The 19937-nt window shown below is 39.3% G+C and overlaps 1 protein-coding gene across 4 annotated transcripts in view; it reads right to left on the bottom strand.

Annotated features, from left to right (window-relative positions):
* Nucleotides 1–297: 297 nt before the first annotated feature.
* LOC121510100 (dmX-like protein 1) overlaps nt 298–19937 on the bottom strand; it is a 78383-nt gene continuing 58743 nt past the window's right edge. For 2 of the 4 annotated variants that reach the window (XM_041788001.1, XM_041788003.1), the window contains 10 exons: nt 18664–18750; nt 16545–16663; nt 14920–15088; nt 10016–10076; nt 9457–9584; nt 8823–8900; nt 8539–8630; nt 8312–8364; nt 7424–7641; nt 298–2951 (listed from right to left, as the gene is read on the bottom strand). In XM_041788001.1, the coding sequence (XP_041643935.1) occupies nt 2712–2951; nt 7424–7641; nt 8312–8364; nt 8539–8630; nt 8823–8900; nt 9457–9584; nt 10016–10076; nt 14920–15088; nt 16545–16663; nt 18664–18750 (1245 nt within the window). In that variant the 3' untranslated portion in view covers nt 298–2711. The remainder of the gene's footprint in view (nt 2952–7423; nt 7642–8311; nt 8365–8538; nt 8631–8822; nt 8901–9456; nt 9585–10015; nt 10077–14919; nt 15089–16544; nt 16664–18663; nt 18751–19937) is intronic. The other 2 variants (XM_041788002.1, XM_041788004.1) reach the window with 1 other exon arrangement.

Here is a 19937-nt window from a genome sequence, read left to right as displayed (position 1 = left end):
AAAGAAGAGTCATGTTACATAATTTTTAATTACATCAGTACATTTTCTGTATATAACATTGATTTACACAATATCTTCATTATAAAATTAGATTTATCTGATCAAATTCACATTTGTAAGAATCCAGAGGGAAAAAAGGAATAGTTGAATATGAATGATTTGGTTCATTCTGATTAAGTGATTTGAGTTGAGACACTGGTGCTGTGAAACGGATTTGTTCTATTGTTAGGAGTTTGTTTTCTGTATGAAGTTTCTCAGACATAATCCTCCAGTGTCTGCAGGAGAACAAAGTTTGACTTCCATAAAAAATTATTTTATTCTTAAGTTACTGCAGAGGTACACAGAACGTTCCACTTTAGGAGTGGGCAAACAAAAATGTGGGTTTTTCAAGCCCTCATGAGAAAAATGACAAAATTAAACAGGAAAAAAAGCAGGAAAGTGGATTAAACCCACTCTTGAATCAGTCTATAATCCTAAATATTAACCTCTATCATACATACACCTTTATTTGTACAGATAATATTCTTCATAAAGTGGCTTCTGTCCTTAACTTGCTGTTTATCTGCGATTGACTACTCCTTATGCCATCATTGTGAGAGGCCTACTGATATTTACATACGATAAAGCTGCTTCATCTGAAACATTTTCCTCAGTTTCTCTCCTGAAATCAAAGCTAATATATTTTTATTTTCCTACAGCAGCACAAAGTGGCTATATGTGTTTCTAGCTTAACAGATAAATCTCCTTTTAATCAGAAATTTAGCATTAAACATCCTCCTTATTAATGTGGAAGACACATCACCACCTTGACCACAGTTTCCAAGCACAGACTGAAGGCATTGTGCTGCATTTGGATGATATATCAAGAAATGGATTGAATAAAAAAGTAAAGATGATGTAATGACAAAGATCAAGCCTTAAAAAACTACAAGGCAAACAAAATCATTTCCAAGGCGGTTTTCAACATGAAGCATTTGGAAAATGAAGTGCGTCATCAGCGGAATAAAAGGTTTCCACAACAAAATAGAGTATTGATTAGTATTTAACCCTAAACCTCTCTTTACCCTTTTCAATCGTCAACAGCAAAGTTTTCTGCTACATGTTCTTAAGCTTTATATTAAACAGCAAAAAAAAAAAAAAAAACAAAACAAAACAGAAAAGGGTATTATTCATGGTGTCCCACACCAACCAGAGCTTACTTTGTGCAACTTTGTGTCAATAATCAATATAATCAGGACTAGCAGTACTAGTGTACTAGCAAAAGTAGGTTTCAGAGATTAAGGACACTTAATATTAATAACACCACTGCTTAAATCTCTTAACTGATCTTATTTCTAAAAAGTTTCACTGTTTTACTAAATTCAGCCTCCTATAGTTAAATGCATGTTACTACATATAATTTAGCTTCATGTTTATGTGCAAATAGAGTAGTAGAAATGGAGCCATCTGCTCAGGAAGTCCATAAAACTGAGAACCCAACTTGTGTGAAAAAAATCCACCAAGCCTTAATAAAGCATTTCTAATTAGTATGAAATTAACGTTTTTTCTTTCTGTTGGAGAAATCTTAGATGTGCCTGATAACCGTGAAGCTTCACCAGCAGCTGGTTAGCTTAGCTGTGGCTCAAAGCAGCTAGCCTTGTTTGTTCAGTCTTTGAGCTGAGCTAGCAAGCTGCTGCCTGTGGCTTCACATTTAACAGACAAACATGAGAGCAAACTTTCCCACTCAGGGAATGCAAAATAATTTAAATATTGCCTTATATTTCAGAGATTTGTTGTGTTTATCCATTCTTCATCCTTACTGAGATCAAAGTTTTCTCTCAGGTTGGCAAAGAGCCTCCACCTTACCTACAAACTAGACTTTAAACATAAAAGTGATATGAAATTAGCATCCTGTGATTCCAAAAGTGTGGTTTGATCTTCTCTTACCACCTGGTCCTCTGTTTCTCCAACCAAGCTGGCTCATAATGTGGTAGAAAACAGCAGCATGTGCCGCCTTGCCAGTCCTTGTGATGGGACACAGTGTGCTTTGTGCGATACTGACTGGCCTAACTGCTTTGTGCTGAGCAGGTTCAACAATGTTGCACAGTCCTGCGGTGATGTTCAAACCTCTGAAAGGATCTTTTATTGTCCCTTTACAAATCACTGCCTCCTGTATTTTATCACCTGAAAACTCCAGCAGCGATTCCTGGGGAGCTTTCAACGCTAAGACTGCTTTGAGAAATATGAAGTAAGAGATGTGGTAGGAGGAGGAGAGAGCTGCAGACTCCTCTGTACTCTGCAGCTTCACTTCCTGTGCAAAAACAAAGGCTCTTCATGAGCAGCTAAGCTTGTTTTGAAAATCTCCAGCAGCTCCAGGTTTTTGCATCTCTCTCTTTGTTCTGATCGACTGTGCAGTCAGTTGTTACCCTGTTCCCTCTCTGGTTTTTACCAGTTTAAGCACATGAAGAGCCTCCTGTGTTTGGTCTGCTTTAATGTTTTTATTCTAAACAAAGCATGGCTAATGTGATCATTCATCAACCCCCAGATGATACTCTCAGATCTGTTAGTCGTATTAAAAATCCACCTTCATATACAGTTTGATAACACTTCAGCACCATTCCCTTGAAAACCAGCCACACCTCCCCTTAGGGATTACTGCGATTAGAAGCTGTGCCCTATCATAAGCTGCACTTCACATTTAAGAATTGCTTCAACACCTTATTTTCTTCCGACTATATGATGAACTTGACATCATTCTTGAGGTTGCTGTGGTTGTTGTTGTGGTTGACAACACTGAAACGGTTAGGAAGGATCCGCATCTTCATGGTTCCGTCTGCGCCGCAGGAAAAGATGTGATTGGCGGGCCCGACCTCGATCTGCATGACGCCTGTGCCGAGGTTCCTGAAGAGTGACTGGCGAGCGTGTTCGTTTTGGAAGGTGTAGAGCAGAGACTGTGTGGCCAGGCTCCAAACCTGAGGAGAGAGGGAAAGGAGAGTTTATGAAAGAATGAAACAAAAATTAAACAGAACATACTTTAAGTCCAGCTGGAATTTAAACCTTTCAAATGCACAAATGTTTGATTTCAGGTTTTCTAACAGTTCCTTCTCTCAGACACTTCAGTGTTGAACCTACTCGGCTATCAACAGTGTTTGAGCACATGAATCACTAAGCAATTGGAGTACAAGGTACACAACATATCGCATTTGTTATGCAATACAAGTAATCTATTACTCTTTTTATAACAGTAATCCATTACTGAAAAAACGGACCTTTTTCCCTTTTGCCAAATAAAAGGAAATCCAAAAGCACCGGTGCTTTTTCTTTCCTACCTGTCGACACATAGATGAACTGATTGTATGAGTCTCAAGCAGATGTATATGTCAGTTATGTATGCCAGGCTGCAGGTAGAACAGCACCTGCAGGTGTGTGCATCCTGAAAGGCCAATTACTGCTTTGGTGTCTTCATAGGATCAGCCTATGATTTTAATGGCCCTCTCAAGGTTGCCTGGAGTGACCTAAGTCTGTCCTCTTGTTTTAATCTGATTTTAATCAAAAATATCCTCTTATCTGAGCATTCATCCTGCTAGCAGTTTTCCCCTGGCTGTGAAGAGTGATACATACTACAACCTAAATCGGCTTTATCGCATCTTTGATTTCTAACCTGTTACATAAACAACACTGTTTTGCACGTTTTAAATTAATAGTAAGACAAATGTGACAAAAGAAAATAGTATTTCTTATCATAGTATGTAAATTAGGCATAGAGAATGTTTACTATGACAAAAACCATGCATGTCTTATTTCTACTGAAGCCATCTAAAAGTAGCTGTACAGCAACGCAAGAATACCTACAGTTTTTTACATGTTTTGCACTGCAGTTAAAGCTAAAAAGTAGAACAGCATACATTTAGATTTTAAGAAACAAAAATACATGCTCAGGCAGCTTATCAAATGTCCTGTTCAAACTTTTGTGCAACTGTTTGAACAGAACATGCAGGTTTAGATGGAGCAGTCAGCTTCACCTATCTTGTATCTCTTTCTCATAGAGGTAAAGCCCTGTCTCGCCAGCATTTGTCACAGTGAATAGTGGAGGTAATAACATTTTGGCATATCAGAGCCAAGGTCTGAGCCCCCAGTGTGGCTTGGGGCTTATCCCACTAGGGGGGTGTCCACCCCATGGGTCGATTTAGAGGCATTTCACTGAGCGATATAAGCAATGCTGCCAGCTGGGCATCCCCCTACACGTTTATCAAAATGGGACAGGTTCTACTGTGGGACACTGTCCTCAGTGCTGGCCTTTCGTATTTGTGTGCTAGCCCATGGTGAAGGTTTGTTGTGTCAACCTTCCTGGGTCGAGGTATTATTGCCTTTGGAGCATGCAATCCGGGAGTGGGCCCTATCTCTCACAGTGAGGTACCAAGCGAGGTTTGAAAGAACATTTTTGGTAACCAGGATAACTCTCTGGTTCTCTGAGAACTGAGGTATCTCAGAACACTGCCCTGCTTACATTTTAGGACAGGTGGAAGAGACACACTTAAGAATGCAGACTGAATGCCAGGGGCACTTTATTGGTGGGGGGGGGACTGAGCAGCATAGATGATTAGTTTGTCCCCTAACAGATGTGGTGATAGTGGAGCTTCCAAAATTGGTTATGCCAGAAGGTATCTCCCAAAGTGAATGTCTCACTCAGTTTTCAGAGAACTGGGGTTACCTTGGTTACCAAATGTTTTGTATTCGTGATAAACTAAATGCCTGAAAGCAGGACTAGAAATGAAACTAGATCAGAAATTCATGTTAGCTGGAGTGGAAGTTGAAAGCCTGCTGGTCTGAGAGAGAGCTGCTGGGAAAGAGAGGTAATCTGACAAAAAATGAACAGAAAGTAGAGAAATAAGTCAGGGAAGATAGAGTGTGAGAGAAATAGACAGCTGAAGAGAGTCATCATTCTCAGAGAGCAGTACGAAACGTTATTTTCCCTTAAAAGAGAGACGCTTTGAATAGCAGGGTGAGGCACTTTTCTCTGTTTTTGTGGGTTATGTTTTTAGTCTTCAAGCACTCTAAACAGCAAGAGCTCTTTTTTTTTTTTTTTTTACAAACTTTGAGTCTACACAAACTCATGATTTAACATTTATTTAATATGGGCAAACTTTAATGTTGAAGCATTTTTTTCATTTTGATTCAAAAGGCAGCAGCTCATGTGGCCCTTCTGAATCTGCCGTCAACTCAATTAAAAAAGAGGAAAAAAAAAAAAATAGATGAGGTTGGACACTGGGTATTTGGAGCAAGTCTTGCTTGTGTCCTGCTTAAAGGGTACACATTATGCAAAAATCACTTTTTCAGGTTTTTGCAACAAAAATATGTGCCCCTGGCCTGTCCACAATTCCCTCAAATACCAGAAAAATCTATTCCCTTCCACCCTCTCTTTCTCCACCTTTCAGGAAATGTGTGCTACAACAAGCTGTTCTCAGATTCTACCCTCTTGATGTCACATGGGGAGTAAGCACCCGCCCCCAGGTTTGGTTGGCCCTCCCCGTTTGGAAGAAAGTTCCACACTCATCTCCTGATCTTCCAGCTGAGATGTTGGATAGCTCAGTGGGTGACCCTGCTGACTTCGGTCTGGGAGATTGATGAATCGAAACTTTGGACAAAATTGTCTGTAACATTGTAACATCAGGAGTGCCACATCCATTTCCTGAGAGGGGTGTGGTCAGGGGTGGAGTCAGACAGCTAATTACTATTTAGACATAGAAACATCTCGTTCTGAGAAGGGCTGAAACAGAGGGGTTTATAGACATGCAAAAATCCTAAACTAGAATGTTTTTTTTCAGCAACAGACTTCACAGGCATGTTTTGGGGACCTCTAAGACCAAGATAAACTTGTCTTAAAAGGGTAAAATATGTCCCCTTTAAAGTCTATTTTGGGGATAGATGCCATGTAAATTTGATTTTGTAGCTAGTTGCCCAAACTTTAATCCTATGAATAAGTCACAGATGTCAGAGCTCTGGTTTCTTGCAGCATTAATAGGCATTTTGTTCCATGCTAACTGATAATGCAACTTAGAAATTAAAAATGAACATTGCATTTGAGAATTGGTTTGGTAATGTTTGTAAGGTTCTTCCTATTTTGATAGATGCTTCCTAAAAACACAAAAAGCAAGCAAGAGCTAACAGTATTTAAAGATGTTAAAAGCATTAAATTTAAAATGAATTATGCAAGTTGTTTTCAAATTGGTAGAGGATCATATCCTCTCAATTTTCAGTTTTTTTATGGTTCATAGAAGCATTACAACCAGGTAAATGTACAACTATCTTTACTGATCCCACACATGCATTCCTGCAGACTCTTTGAGAAACATCCACTGCTAAAAATAACCCACAATAAATGAACAACTCAGGTTTATTACATTTATATTTGTGACCCCTTTTCAAAAATTTACATCTTCAGCAGGAACCGATGAGCATTTACCGAGCGCCACATTTAGCTCCCAGATACTCGCGTTGTTTGATTTGTATTCCCAGCCTGGGAGCTGTATTATTTGATAAGCTAATTCACTTAGTGAAGTCTGTACATATTAGCTAATCTTGCAGTCCCATGGACTTGCATCAAACACTTAGAAATCTTATAAACTTGCAGCAGACCCATGTTAAATTTTCAATCACCCAATATACAATTAATGACTTTTGATGAGCACCATCACGCATGGCTTTGGGGGGTTTTCGTGAGCAATCATCCAGAACGAGAGTCATTTGAATTTCAAGCAGCTGTGCACTGCACCATATTTTTTGTGCGACTTTGTGTCGCAGCGGCTTCATCCTTGGAGTGACAGCTGTGTGATCTGCGCCAACATATTCAAGTGAAAAAGATAAAAGGGCCGCTGTCTCTGGAAATATATTAGCTGTAGACGGTCACATCTCCTGTCTGCTCAGTCGAAACACTTTTCTTTGCCTTCCCCCCATGTCACCCCACTTTCCCCTTACACTCTGCTCCCCATCACTCATGTTGTTGTCCTGGGCAGGGGGTTAATCATAAGTGTGACATTGGTTTCGATTGACTGTGAGGGTGCTCACTGTCTCTATGGATAAATGCAACAATCATCTGATTGTTGACAGGCAGAAACTTTCTCACCTGGGTGCTGAGCTCCCTGCAGGTGCTGTCAGGTTTAAGTTAACTTTGTGCAGAGGAAATGATCAAAACTGTTTTATAATCCAAATAAAAGTTTTTAGAGCAACAGCTCCAAGAGAATCTATTTGAGAAAATCAAAGTTATGTAAGAAAAAAAGGATCTGTGTTATTTTAACCAAGCAAGCTGTCTGGTTTCCATGTACCATCAAGCTTGAAAATGCCAATAAATGCTTATAAATATTCATACATTTCGCTCTGGAAATATTTTATCTAATTTCATTAACTTGGGGATGCTTAAACAGAAAAGTAAAGAAGGTAAAAATACCTTAATGTTGCCTTCAGACGATCCACTGATGAAGCAGTCCTCTGTGGGATCAACAGCCAGCGCTTTGACTGGTGAGTCGTGGGCCTGGAAGCTCTGCCGCTGGATCCTGTGAGGAAGCTCCAGGACGCTGATCCAGCCCTTCCTCCCGCCTGTGATGAGGAGCTGCTGCCTGGGTGCCATGGAGAGAACGGTGGCTCCAGACTCATGGCAGTAGAAGGCTGAGTAGAGAAGGAACAGCAGATGGAGGAGGACATATAATTAAACCAGAGACGGAATTGGGTCCTTGCGCTGTTTTCCGCTGTTTTGGTGTCTTCTCCCCACTCTCTCTCTCTATATTTCCTGTCTCTCTTCAGCTATTTTGTCTAAATAAAAGCAAAATAATATTTAAAAAAATGCTTCTAATTGCTTCTCTGGACGCCATTGTTTACTGGCACTAGCAGTAAGACTAAACTCTGGCACCTCATTCTCCTAAAATGATGTTGACTGGTCAATTCATTCTCAGACCGGCTACAATTGTTTCAGCTTGAAGCTTTGTGAGATGGATCTGCCTGATGACAATCTGGCCAATCCACTGGCTTTGCCAAGTTTTGCACCACTGGCCTAACAGTGGGTTGTGCCTTTTGTGCACAAGACAGGGGGGTCGAGCGGGTTCAGATCAGACCCACAGCTTCTTTCCCGTATGTTATTCACAACTCTCTCAATGTGATTTTCTGCTCTAGCCACAAGTCCTTTTGAAAAAAGGGCATAAAACCCCCAAAATAAATCTTAAAAAAAACTTAAAAACCAACACCTTGAAAGATTTTGGTATCAAAACTATTTTTGCTGCTGATTTCCAAATGAGAAATGTTTGCTACAATAGAACAGAATCCTTTCTCATGTCTGTCTTACCATGTACGAGGCAGTTCACTGGAGTCACCAGAGTGTCCCACAGACACACGTTTCTGTGGAGTTAAAATGACAAAATTAATGTTTATTTGATTTTTTCAATCAGAGGAAATCATTATCTCTGTTGTGCAGCACAGAAGAGCTGACTTGAAAAGACAAAACATTTAATTTAAAGTTTAATGAACAGTATAAATCATTCAAAGACGAATAGAGACAAAACTCTCCTCTACCTGTTGTCTGTAGAGAGACCCGCAGTGGCGATGAGGGAGGAGGAGCCCACAAAGACAAAGTCGTGAGCTGTCTTGTTGTGGCACTGCAGCGTCTGGCAGAGAGAAACAAAGAAGATGGTTAGCAATAGTGACAGTAATAGAGGAGCTGGAGAGGAGTAAACAAAAATGAGAATGACAGGATGGAGGCGAGAGGACACAAGGAAGGTCTAGGCACAAAAACTTAAAACAAAAAAGAAAGACAGCAGTGCATTAATCAGCTCAGGGAGTTTGTTTTTTTTTCTTACCAGGTAGGGTTTGGGTGCATTCCCACTTGTGTTGGTCTGCCAGAGACTTAAACCTCCATCAGCGTCTACGATACCAAACTGCATGAAAAGATTCAGAGCAGACATCAGACTTTACTGAAATGAAGCTAAAATTATCCCTTACTTAACATAAGAAACACAAAATGTCAGGTGCTCCTCCTTCATCGACAACCCTCCCTCACTCCCCTTTAGGTAATTTGGATTGTGCTCAAATCATCTCCCTAAACACGCACCAAGTCCAAGTCTCTTACATAACTGAATCCAAACACTGTGCATGTTTTTTAGACAAGCATACTTCTCTTTTTTTCTGGTCAGAACAGGCAGATGAGCTAGTACTGGGACAGGAGAGTCAAGATCTGAGAAAATTATTAGCTTAAGGCAAGCGCCTTGAGTTCAGTGCACTCAAATCACTCAGCTGAGGAACAATGTGTGCTGAAGCCAAACTCCCTGCTGTGGTTCGTGCCTGAACGGCAGCACTGAAAAACGAGGTGTGAAAATGTTGCTGAATCTGACAGGCTTAAATCACAATGCAGTCATGTCACAAAGGCAAAAATAGTTTGACTTCTGTGTGGTGTTCAAAGTCTTCAGTCTGTGTGGTGACTGTGACTTCTCTGACCTTGTTCCCCTGGTGGTTGAACCGTATCCTGGTCACTCTAGAGTTTCCCGGACTTCTGAAGCAGATGATCTGCTGTGAATGACCCCACTCGAACATCCTCACACTCCCATCCTGAGCTCCCGTCAGGTCTGAAAATAGTCAGAAAATATTACTTAAATTCTGCTTACTGGCATCTCAAGGAGCGCTCCAGTCCCAACATGAGGTTTTGGCATTTCTTTACCACTCCCCAAAATAATCTATTTATCTATAAATGATGATGTTTATTTCGTCAAGCTCCAGAAGTGGTTCTCACGACACCTCACAACCTAACCCCCACTCTGCTGTTTGACTGGGAAAAACAAGTTGTGATATGTAGCGCTCACTCAGCCGTGCCTAAACCAACAGCACCGCTGAGACCAGGGGAAAAAGAACTATAAAAATATCTAAAACAAGAGAAACTTTGGGGTGATGTAATCATCCCCTCAAGGATCCTTTTAAAACCAGAAATGTGAAGTCTGGTAGCACCTTTATGAGGCAGCTACTCCTCTAATCTACTGGCAGACATCAGAGCTGTACTTACAGTAGGGCAGAGTAGGATGGGAGGTCATTCTTCTCACATTGTTGATGTTTCTTTTGATCATCTGGAAGAAGAATAGTGAAGAGGAGGAGGAGATGACTTCTTGTGAGCCAACATGCAATGCTGAACTTCATCACAGTCAAAAGCCGAACTTTACAACAATGAACAAGCGCACTGCTATGTAACTACACAGTACACATAAAAAATACATTTACTGCGGGCTTCCTCCATCTGTTAGGGTACGGGCTGCTTTTTCATCTTTTGTAGATGCATTTGCTTCTTTCAAAAATGATTGGACTTTAACAAAAAAGACCAAGTCTTTAAAGCCATTGAATGTGTAGCTGAAGTCTTATTTAATGACTTAAATGCCCTCATAGTCAATTCTCAAAGACAGACTTTCTCCTCATTAATTAGAGAATTCTTATGCATATTCTAAATGTCCTACTGTACTCAGGCATAAAAGATGAGTCAAATTTTGAATGCACATTAGGGCTGCACAATTAATGGCAAATTATTTATTATCTTGATGAGAGCAAAAAACAATATAAAAGCCTGAATTTAGTGAAATGATTAACAAATATGTTATGTGAACAAGCAGAAATTTTTTCGTCAAGTATTCTCTGGCTAGTGTCTCCAGCTGGATCTTCTTCATGGGAGTCATGGGTTGGGGAGCTTCTCTGGTTAGGGCACCTTTGTGTTTTCCATTCATCAGTATTTTTGGTTGAGGCGTATTTCAGTATTATTTGAGATATTTTCAGGGGTTATTTTGTACAATTTTTTGAAGCACAAAATCAAGCTGCCATCTTGAACAAGAACCTTTCTCCTGAACTAACACTCATTCAGCATGTGTAAAAATGTAACTGTGAGAGGAATGCCTGGGTATAATGGCCATGCTTTCACTTTGTTTGACTCAGTCAGATGAATTTCTGTCTGCCACAGTAAGATTCACTCATGCACAGTTTGTGTTAAACAACAACACTTTTTGGATTTATTTCGGAATCAGGAGAGACAGGCTGCAAACTTCATTGTGTAAAACATTAAGAACAACAGAAAGACAAAGACAGACTAACTCTATATCACTATCACAATTTGGAGCAATGTTATCTCACATGACAGATTGTTTTTTTACTGTGCAGACCAAGAGCACATAAAAGGTTGTGGATCCTCATTTTCTTTTTCTTCTTCTTAAAAAAAAGTTTCGCTCACATTTGAAGTTTGCCATACTGTGGTTTGTTTATTGGTCGTAGTTAGGAATTGCAGGCACAATCCTATGATGCACTAATGCATCAGTGGAACACTGGTATCTGGCAATGGTGGCAGTGTGAAGACTCATCAGCCCATGTGCAAAAAGTGCAGATAACAGGTGCTGATGTTCTTCAAATGTGAAAAATAGACAAATCTGAGGTGCATGCTGTTGTAAGAGAAAATGCAAAAATATTTAAAAAAGGATTGACAGACAGCAGTCTGACAAGTTCTTGCTGCGCACACCCACCAGCTGACTATCCAGATCAGATGAGTTCATGGCATGTGGTGTTTCTGATGTGGTTGAATTTAGCTGAAAAATAGTGGGACACTTTCAACATGGTCCCATTGTCTACTTGTGCCAGCAGGCTGAGCACATGCAGTCAGGAATGCAGCCATAAAGACTGCAGCAGGACATCTCAACCCAGAGGAATAAAACATTTAAAACATGATGCAAAACCTCTTGGAACAAAAACACACACCCGCCACATATACAGCAGCCTATGATCGCTCTGCAACTTTAACTGCAAAGCAGTTAATTTGAAAACTTTATCATACCTCTTTCTCCATTTGAACAGCTGACAAGAGTAGTCAGGATGTAGGATCTATCATCTGCTGATGTGTTACCCTCGGTAAGAGTCCCAAAACTTCTTTTTACACATGATGGTGGAGTCTGATCACACTACAGTAAACTACTACTACTAAACACTACTTTATTAGAGTATGTAGCAAAAGATTCAAACAAATAGAGTCTGAACCACTTTCTGCCTTGCTACCTTACTAGGTACTAGTAAAAGGACAACTATTTTAATGACGAAGTTAAACAAAGCGCATGAGGGCGGCTCTACTGGCAACTGATTGACATGCCAGCCCCCACTGCTCAACAAGGACTCTAAGAAGGCCTTGTGCCAAAATGCGTAAGCATTTTTTATGTGATGTGAGCCAAATAAACCAGTGAAATGCTATTGTTCTGTCCTCCATAACTTGGATTTTGGGATGTGCTGCCTTTTTTCTAACTTTTGAATGACTTTTGAGCTTGGGCTAAGCACTCTACTGATGGCCTTCATTGTGTGAAGCACAACTTTCCCCTTCAACTGAGTGGATGAATGTTCGGTCTGTCTCACTAATTACCGGTCAATCACAGCAACAAAACATGTGATGTGGTACACATGTGTAGCCCCAGGGAGTAACCTACATAACAAAAGCTTGACAGGCAGCTGTTCACCATCAGTGCTAATTTTTACAAGCTTTAAGTATGGCTGAATTGATTTATAAACTTTAATCTTTAAGACCCTGTGGACACCCTGTGCAAGATAGATCTGCCTGATGACAGAGATGGTCTCTGGCCAATCCACTGGCTTTGCAAGATTGAATCAGAGGCTTAGTTTGTCCTCAACTTGGGCTCAGGTTAGGCTGATTTATAGAATAAAAGAAAGGAACAAAGCATCAATCTGATTGTTTTTGTGATTCTTGCTCCATGGTTCTCACATAAACCTATTTTATATGTGTCACAATAGGAATAAATCATTTTTAGACTTTGATTTCCGATAAAGTCCATTCAAGGCCTCAAAGTGAGCCTGATGGTTCACTAGAGATGATGGCCCATTATCTAGATTAGAAAATTAATGGCTGTCAACGGAGAACATCTGCTGAACACTGGTACAAAAGTGAGACAGACTGGGAAAGGGGCAGGAAAAAGATCAAGGATGCTGTTCATATAAAACGGCAGAGAGCAGCTCTCAACAGAGACAGTTCACCAGTCCAGTTATCACATGGCTGTAATTTCATATTTACGTCACAGGACACAGATAATCCCTTACTGTGACAGCTAAGCAAAGCACTCTACTGGTAAAGGACATATTATGTGAGCTATATAAACACTTTAATTGCGTCTTAAAGGTCAAGTGTAAGTGGCATAAATGTTAGTCTGATCTGGGTAAGTGCTACAACATATACACAGTGATCTGCATTAAGTGTGAAACACTTAAAGGTAATCATACTAAGTACACCAGAGTAAACATACAATCTGTGTTTCAGCATAAAAAGAGTTAAATCATATAGCATCTCTTAAGCTTTTATAAGACTGTAGCTCAGTTGCTATTTTGTCTGGTGTTCAAGAAAGGCAGACAAAAAAGAAATGTCTGCAAAAGATTTTATTTATGATTGCCTCTACTTTTATTCTGCTCCAACCTTGAACATTCAGTGTGACTGGTTGGTAAAATAATTAGTACTCAGAGAGGATCTTACTGTCTAGTCTGCATATCAAGAGCAATGAGTGAGCTGGTTAATATCAACAAACATGACTCATAAGCACTCAATTCAAAGATGCCAGAATAAAATCAACCTCTCTCAGTGCTGCAAACGCCAACTTCCCAAGCTCAGTGGATCAGCTTTAACACACATTTACATTTGATAAAAAAAAGGCTTCAGAAATGATGGAGAGTTTGACTCTGGTGTTTCTTAAGAAGTAGCAGTCAGCAACATCTTTACATCTTACTCCTGCTAATGCTAGCAGCCATGATGCTTTTGGCAAACTGAGCCATACATAGATGACTTATTAATAATAATTATTCTTTAAACAGCTCTGAGGGTTTGGCTTTATGCGCTAAGTGAGCAAGATCCAGAGCAGCAAACAGCATCAATTTAATCCAAAAATAGAGTAAAGGGTTTACAAAACCAAAGGAAATCATCAAATGGCTCATGATGGAAATTTCAGGGACCTGTTGTGCTGGTTTGTTGTGGTTTGGCTGAACTACAAAGAAGATCTGCTTCATATTGTAAGTCAAATATTTAGATGTTTAGGGTACTAGGCAAACATCAAGACATCAATAATTTGTAAAGATCCATCAGGTAATTTAGTGAACAGTTAGTAAGCTTCAGTTTTCAGATGCCTGTTTTGCAAATGTTCTGATGATGAAATTGACAAACACAATTATTCGGAGATCTATAAACAAATGAGTCGTTGTTCCTGAAAAGCAACCTGAAAAGCCAGTATGAAGCATTTTATTTCTATTTCTGATGTATGATGATGGTTTTAGGTCGGTTTTACTTTCAGTGTCCTTTATTTTAGTTTTGTATTTATTTATTTTAGAATTCCCTTATACCTAAGTCAGTGTGTTTTATTATTTTACCTGCTTATAAAGCAAATGTTTCTTAGGGAACAAGGCTGAAGTTGTTTGTTATTAAGAAAAACTTAGCATTAAAACTGCATGACTGCAAATATTGGTTATTTTTTTACAAATATAAGTGCAAGAAAGAACAAAAATAAAAATAGAAATAAAGTGTATTGTATGGTATCATATTGTACCACATTGAATGTGTGTAGTTGTTTGATACTGTTATAGGCCTTACTTTGACCAAATCCCTTGTATTTATAAATGTCATACGTTACTTAAAAGGCCAAACATTTTTCTACAGCCAAGCGTGCCATGTTTTACATCTATTCATTAGCCAGACCCTTTGCTTGACTCTGTTGTACAGTCTGTGTAAGCACTGGCCCACTCCACCGGTTATTTAGCTCTTGAAAGCTGTTGAAAGCAATATGCAGTTAACAGCCATTTAAACAACCTGAATGGCCCTCTGGTGTGAGGCAGAGATCATAGATCATTTAAAGCAGCAGGAGAGACGCAGAGCAAATAAATGACTTAAATAATATTATCACATACTAATTCAGGTTTAGCGCTCACCACAGATGCACCCCGGCCCGTCTGCAGACCTCCCAGCCACGGCATGTTGATGGGTGTGCCTAGGCTGCTGTGAGTGTACGGCGTGGTGCCGTGGAGGGCGGCACAATCATCACGTGCATGGATCACCAGAAAGTCATCCCCACCAACACTGTAGAGACAGATTGATAATGTCAAATGCAGAGGAAGAAAAAGTACTAGACTATTATACTCAAATAAAAGTAAAGTTACTTTAGATAAAATAAACTTAAGTAGAAGTTAAAGGAGTAATCTTCTGTACTCAAGTTAAAGTAAAAAAGTAAGTCATTTGAAATTTACTTAGAGCACTGAGCAGCTGCTATTGATACTTTTTTATCTTTTCTTAATATGAACTAACTACAAGAGACTATAAATCTAAACCAGGTTGTTTTTAATAGGGTGAGACTTGACTTCAGTCAAATGCTTTTTAGGATGAAATGTTGACTCATTCTTTCGCCACTAGTGATGAGAATTGTGTCTCTTTTCAGAGATCTGGATCATTCAGCTGCATCATGATAGTGTGTCCCATTACTCTGTTGTTATACCATCTCAAGCCCTTATAAACTCAGTCTGTACTGCAAAACCGAGTCCTTTGTGTATTAAGAGATTAAACAACTGCCAAGGAGGATCCTCGAATGCAGTTTTTGAAGGACACTACGTCATTTAATGCCGTTGAAGGACTGATCCAATGTCGAGGATCCTCAAAATTCTTCAAAGGACTGAGTGCTTCAAACAGAGAATTTTCAAGGATGCACAAATGTATCCTCCGCTCACAGCAATTACCCACAATACAATGTGCACCTTTTTTCTTCTCTTCAAAAATATCAGGAGGAAGCCAGGTCCTTGACGGCTCAATACACTTTTAAATCTAAGTTTTGTCCCGTTTTCACCATAAATATGTGACCATAGAACATAACTATTCTATATGATGAATATGATAATTTTATTATAGATTATATATAATATGATGATATGATAGCATATTAGATGGCGCTGTGTAAAAATTGTTCAACACTGCTGCCAGTACCATCTCCATGTTTATTTCTGCTGCCGCTGGGTTGCCTCACCTCCATAGGATCTAACTTAGAAGGATCCTCTCTACAAAGGATGGATCCTGGACTTTGAGAGGGACCTTGTGCTTCAGCTAACGCTATTTCAGTTCAGGAAAATTTAAGCAGGGAACACTTGACTAACTCTCCAGAAACAACAGACAAATTAAAAAATGAGCAAAACTGCAGCATTATAATCCTATTTATAAATACATATTTGTGTTTAAAGTGTTAAAATTTACAGTCTGTTTGCAAAAAAATCAGAAAAATGCATCCTGACAGAGAGAAAAACCAGTTCTGACATCTTATAATAATATCTCAAAAAGCAGCCATACACGAACACAAAGATTAGACTGCAGATTCAAACACAATATGATGCATCCTACGCTATCAAACTGTTCCACACCCACTCTCTATACTCTACTGGTATTAGGGTGAAGATTTGACTTGATCCTCTGGTTGAACTCTCACAGCTGTTGGCCATGACAAGTGAAGTACTCACACACAAATACACAAACAGAATCCACATTGATCTCTTACCCTTTGGCTTCAGCCTCGTCATCATCGATCCATGTCAAGATCTGTGTGGCCAAGATGGATGACACATCCAGCTCCTGAATGTCATGGGTGGAGGCCATGACTAAACAATTACGATTTGCCTGGGAGACAGACGGAGACAGTGAGTCGGGTGACAGAGAGGGAAACAGGGTGAGGCTCTATGTTTGTGGAAAGATGAAAATGAAGAGAGAGTTGCACACCCATTAAAATCCATACAGCAGTTTGCTCTTATTGATAACCTGAGGAGCATATTGGTGTAATTTTCATTGAGAAGGTCCAGCAAAAATAAATAATTTAACTAATAGCGATACAGTTTCACAGACTGCACCATCTCCTATATAAAACAAAGACAACACTGGCTTGATATCATTAGAGCTGTGTGGTGTAAAAAATATCCCATTGAGCAAAACTATGCTTTTTAAACTTATTGAGGTTTAAGAGAAACACTTGGCAAAGTGAAGCTGGGACATAGAACTTAATAGTTTAAATTCTGTATGAATTCACACAGTTTTAAACCTAGAATGAAACATTTCAGTTTCTTCGTCTTGCTGTGCATCTGTTTTTACAACACTGGAAAATATTGTTTTTGTGCACACTACATAAGGGCTCTTCTGTCACTGAAGCAAACTTTACACAGGCATCAACTTACAAAGTTAAAATCTGAAACTCGGTACCAACAGTTGACACTCGGAGCAAACATTCAATATACTGTTTCTTGTCTGACAACCAGAGAGTGAAAATGTGTTTACTTTTGTGGTCTATCTTGGGTTTCCAATGCATGAGATATCCGGCTTTTTGTTTGAACAGCCACCTCTGCTAAAATAGCCGGATGGCCATTTTGTTTGTCTGCTGTGTTGTAGGTCACAGTAGGTAAAGTAGGTTTTTAAGAGCTTAAATAGCTGCCTGCTGGTGCTGAGAGAAGAAGTTAATGAGAGTAATAAATCTGAACCAAAGGGTTAGGGTTAGAAATGTGTGAAAGATGACTTAATCTTGAGGATTTAAAGGAGCAACATTTCCTGAAATAGAAGAAATAGTATTTGTTTCCAAAGAGTGACTCTTTGCCATTCATTAACTTTTGCAATAATAATAATTTTCAACATCAAGTACACCTTCTATGCATTCTCATTTTTGTTATTTTTTCTTGTTTCTCTTTATAAATGTGAAAACTGAAATATGAGTTGAGTATCTCCACAAAAATGCAAAACTGAGCCTTTACTTTGAAAAATAACAGCCTTAAGTGTACTTGTACTGTGTTTATGCTACCAGTAACATTTTACCAATGTGGAAAGAGAAAGCTCCAGCAAAAGCTGAAGTTTGGAGAACAACTTTATTAGACCAATGAATTTTGGCTTGTGGCGTTCATCAGGGTCATTAAGGAACATGTTTCAAACATATTGTACTACTGTGAACACACATATTTGCTAAAACAAGGTAAACATATCACTCATTTTCCTGTCTTTTATGGCCGAAAGATACATAATGCACATGGAAAAATAGCCTCCATCTTGAAAGCCCTGACTTGTTTACACGCACACTGAAATAAAAATTAAGCCATGACGCAGATGAGACACTGCCGCCATGCACCCTGTCTGAAATATTCTGTTTAATTATCTGTTGTGTATGCAGCAGAGTACATACATAAACCATTATCAGCGTACACTTTGTGAAAATGCAAAAAATACATGAATGCAAGTCTCTTTTTGTTCATTAAAATTTTAAGAATTCCAGATTTTTTGCTGCTCATTTTTCTAAATAGATAAAAGAAGAGCTGGATTACATTAATAGAAGATAATTTAGACTCTTAGTAGACCTATTCACACTTGCACAGAGCTCTTTACCCTGATTTTCCCTTGCAAGCCCCCTAGTATTTCCCCTCCTCCAACCCTCCATTGCCTTTCAGGCAACCTGCAGGAAAACCTCTTGCTGTGAGGGACAGGCATGAACAAGAAAGTCAAGACATTTTTTGAGAAGGTTACGTCGAGATTGCATGTGTGAAAAAGGCTATTATATTTACTGGTTAAGGAGAAAAATCCAAGGTAACGGCACAGCTTCCAGTGGTACTGTGTGTGCTGCTCATTGACATCTGTGTGAAAAGCTGTACCTTGTTGATGGCGAAGGCTGTGATGATGTCAGACTCCTTGTGAATGATGCGTGCCTTTCCTCCAGGGGAGCCCTGATCTGACTCAGTCTGCACAGAGAAGTGGAGATTCAATCACTACTGCTGAAATATTAGAATTTTCATTCTTTGCTCACTATCAGCTGTGATTTCAGATAGAATTTCCTTCCCTAATACAGAACTAACTCTGCTCTCTGCACATTATACAATATTTGCACTCAGTTTCTGTGCTTTTACAGGGACATTAAGGACATGTAAAGGTAGTTAGGTACAGCCGCAGTAGCACATACAACCGAGACACACTCCTTTGATAACATCCACATTTCTTGATAAAGCATACAGTCTGTAACATAAAGGTCCTATGGGATGTGTGCAGGAGAAGAGTAGACTATACTGTAGCTCTTCATATTGTATGAGGCTGTTACATTCTGATGCGACAGTTACTCAAAACAGGACAGGCATCCTTTGAGAACAAGATTGAATTAAAGTCTTTAATGCATTTATTCAAGAGGAAAACACTATGTCTTTTTCTGTCACATGGAATAAAAGAAAACTTGACTTGCAGAAATCTAAATACGGTGGTTTGCCATTTTCACGTGGCACATAATCCCTGTGGGCCGTAGATTCACTGCGACAGTGTTGGGACCATTAATCAGAAGCAATTCAGCTTCATAGCTCTTCCTCTGAGAGACTGGCTTAATTAACATGGACCAAATGGAAAAGCTACAATGTGGCAGCTTGCACAGCGAGAGCCAAAAGATTAGAAAACCTCTTTGAGGCATCAGTTTACAGTGTGATTCAAGATTTATGGCTCCCATTGACATGAATATTTAGACAGCTAAATGCAAGATTAATATCAAGCATTGACAGGAACATATAGAGTTGATGGCCTAGAAAATACACATACTGTAATTCTGTCAAGATAACAATCTTGATGTTCCTCAGATTACATGTGACATGCTAAGCTTTTGTTGTACTGCAGTAGGCAAACACATGGCACACTATGATCACTGGTGCAGTGTGAACCGCCCACAGTACAGTACAGAGATGAAGGGTTCTTCTTTTTTAAAAAACATTTCTCAACATCTGCAGAAGCATATTAAGCTTCAGTGGTCCGGACAAATCAGAAGAATTTTTAAAAACACAAACATCACACATTCTTGTGAACATGCAACAAAAACTCTCAGATAAAACAATGCCATGTTTCTGCTACATGCCGATTCTTGGAAACTAATATTAATGATTCAGAGTTATCAGAA

This window comes from Cheilinus undulatus, linkage group 5 (genome assembly GCF_018320785.1).
Source record: "Cheilinus undulatus linkage group 5, ASM1832078v1, whole genome shotgun sequence".
NCBI classification, from domain to species: domain Eukaryota; kingdom Metazoa; phylum Chordata; class Actinopteri; order Labriformes; family Labridae; genus Cheilinus; species Cheilinus undulatus.
This window is presented reverse-complemented; position numbering and strand designations above follow the sequence as displayed.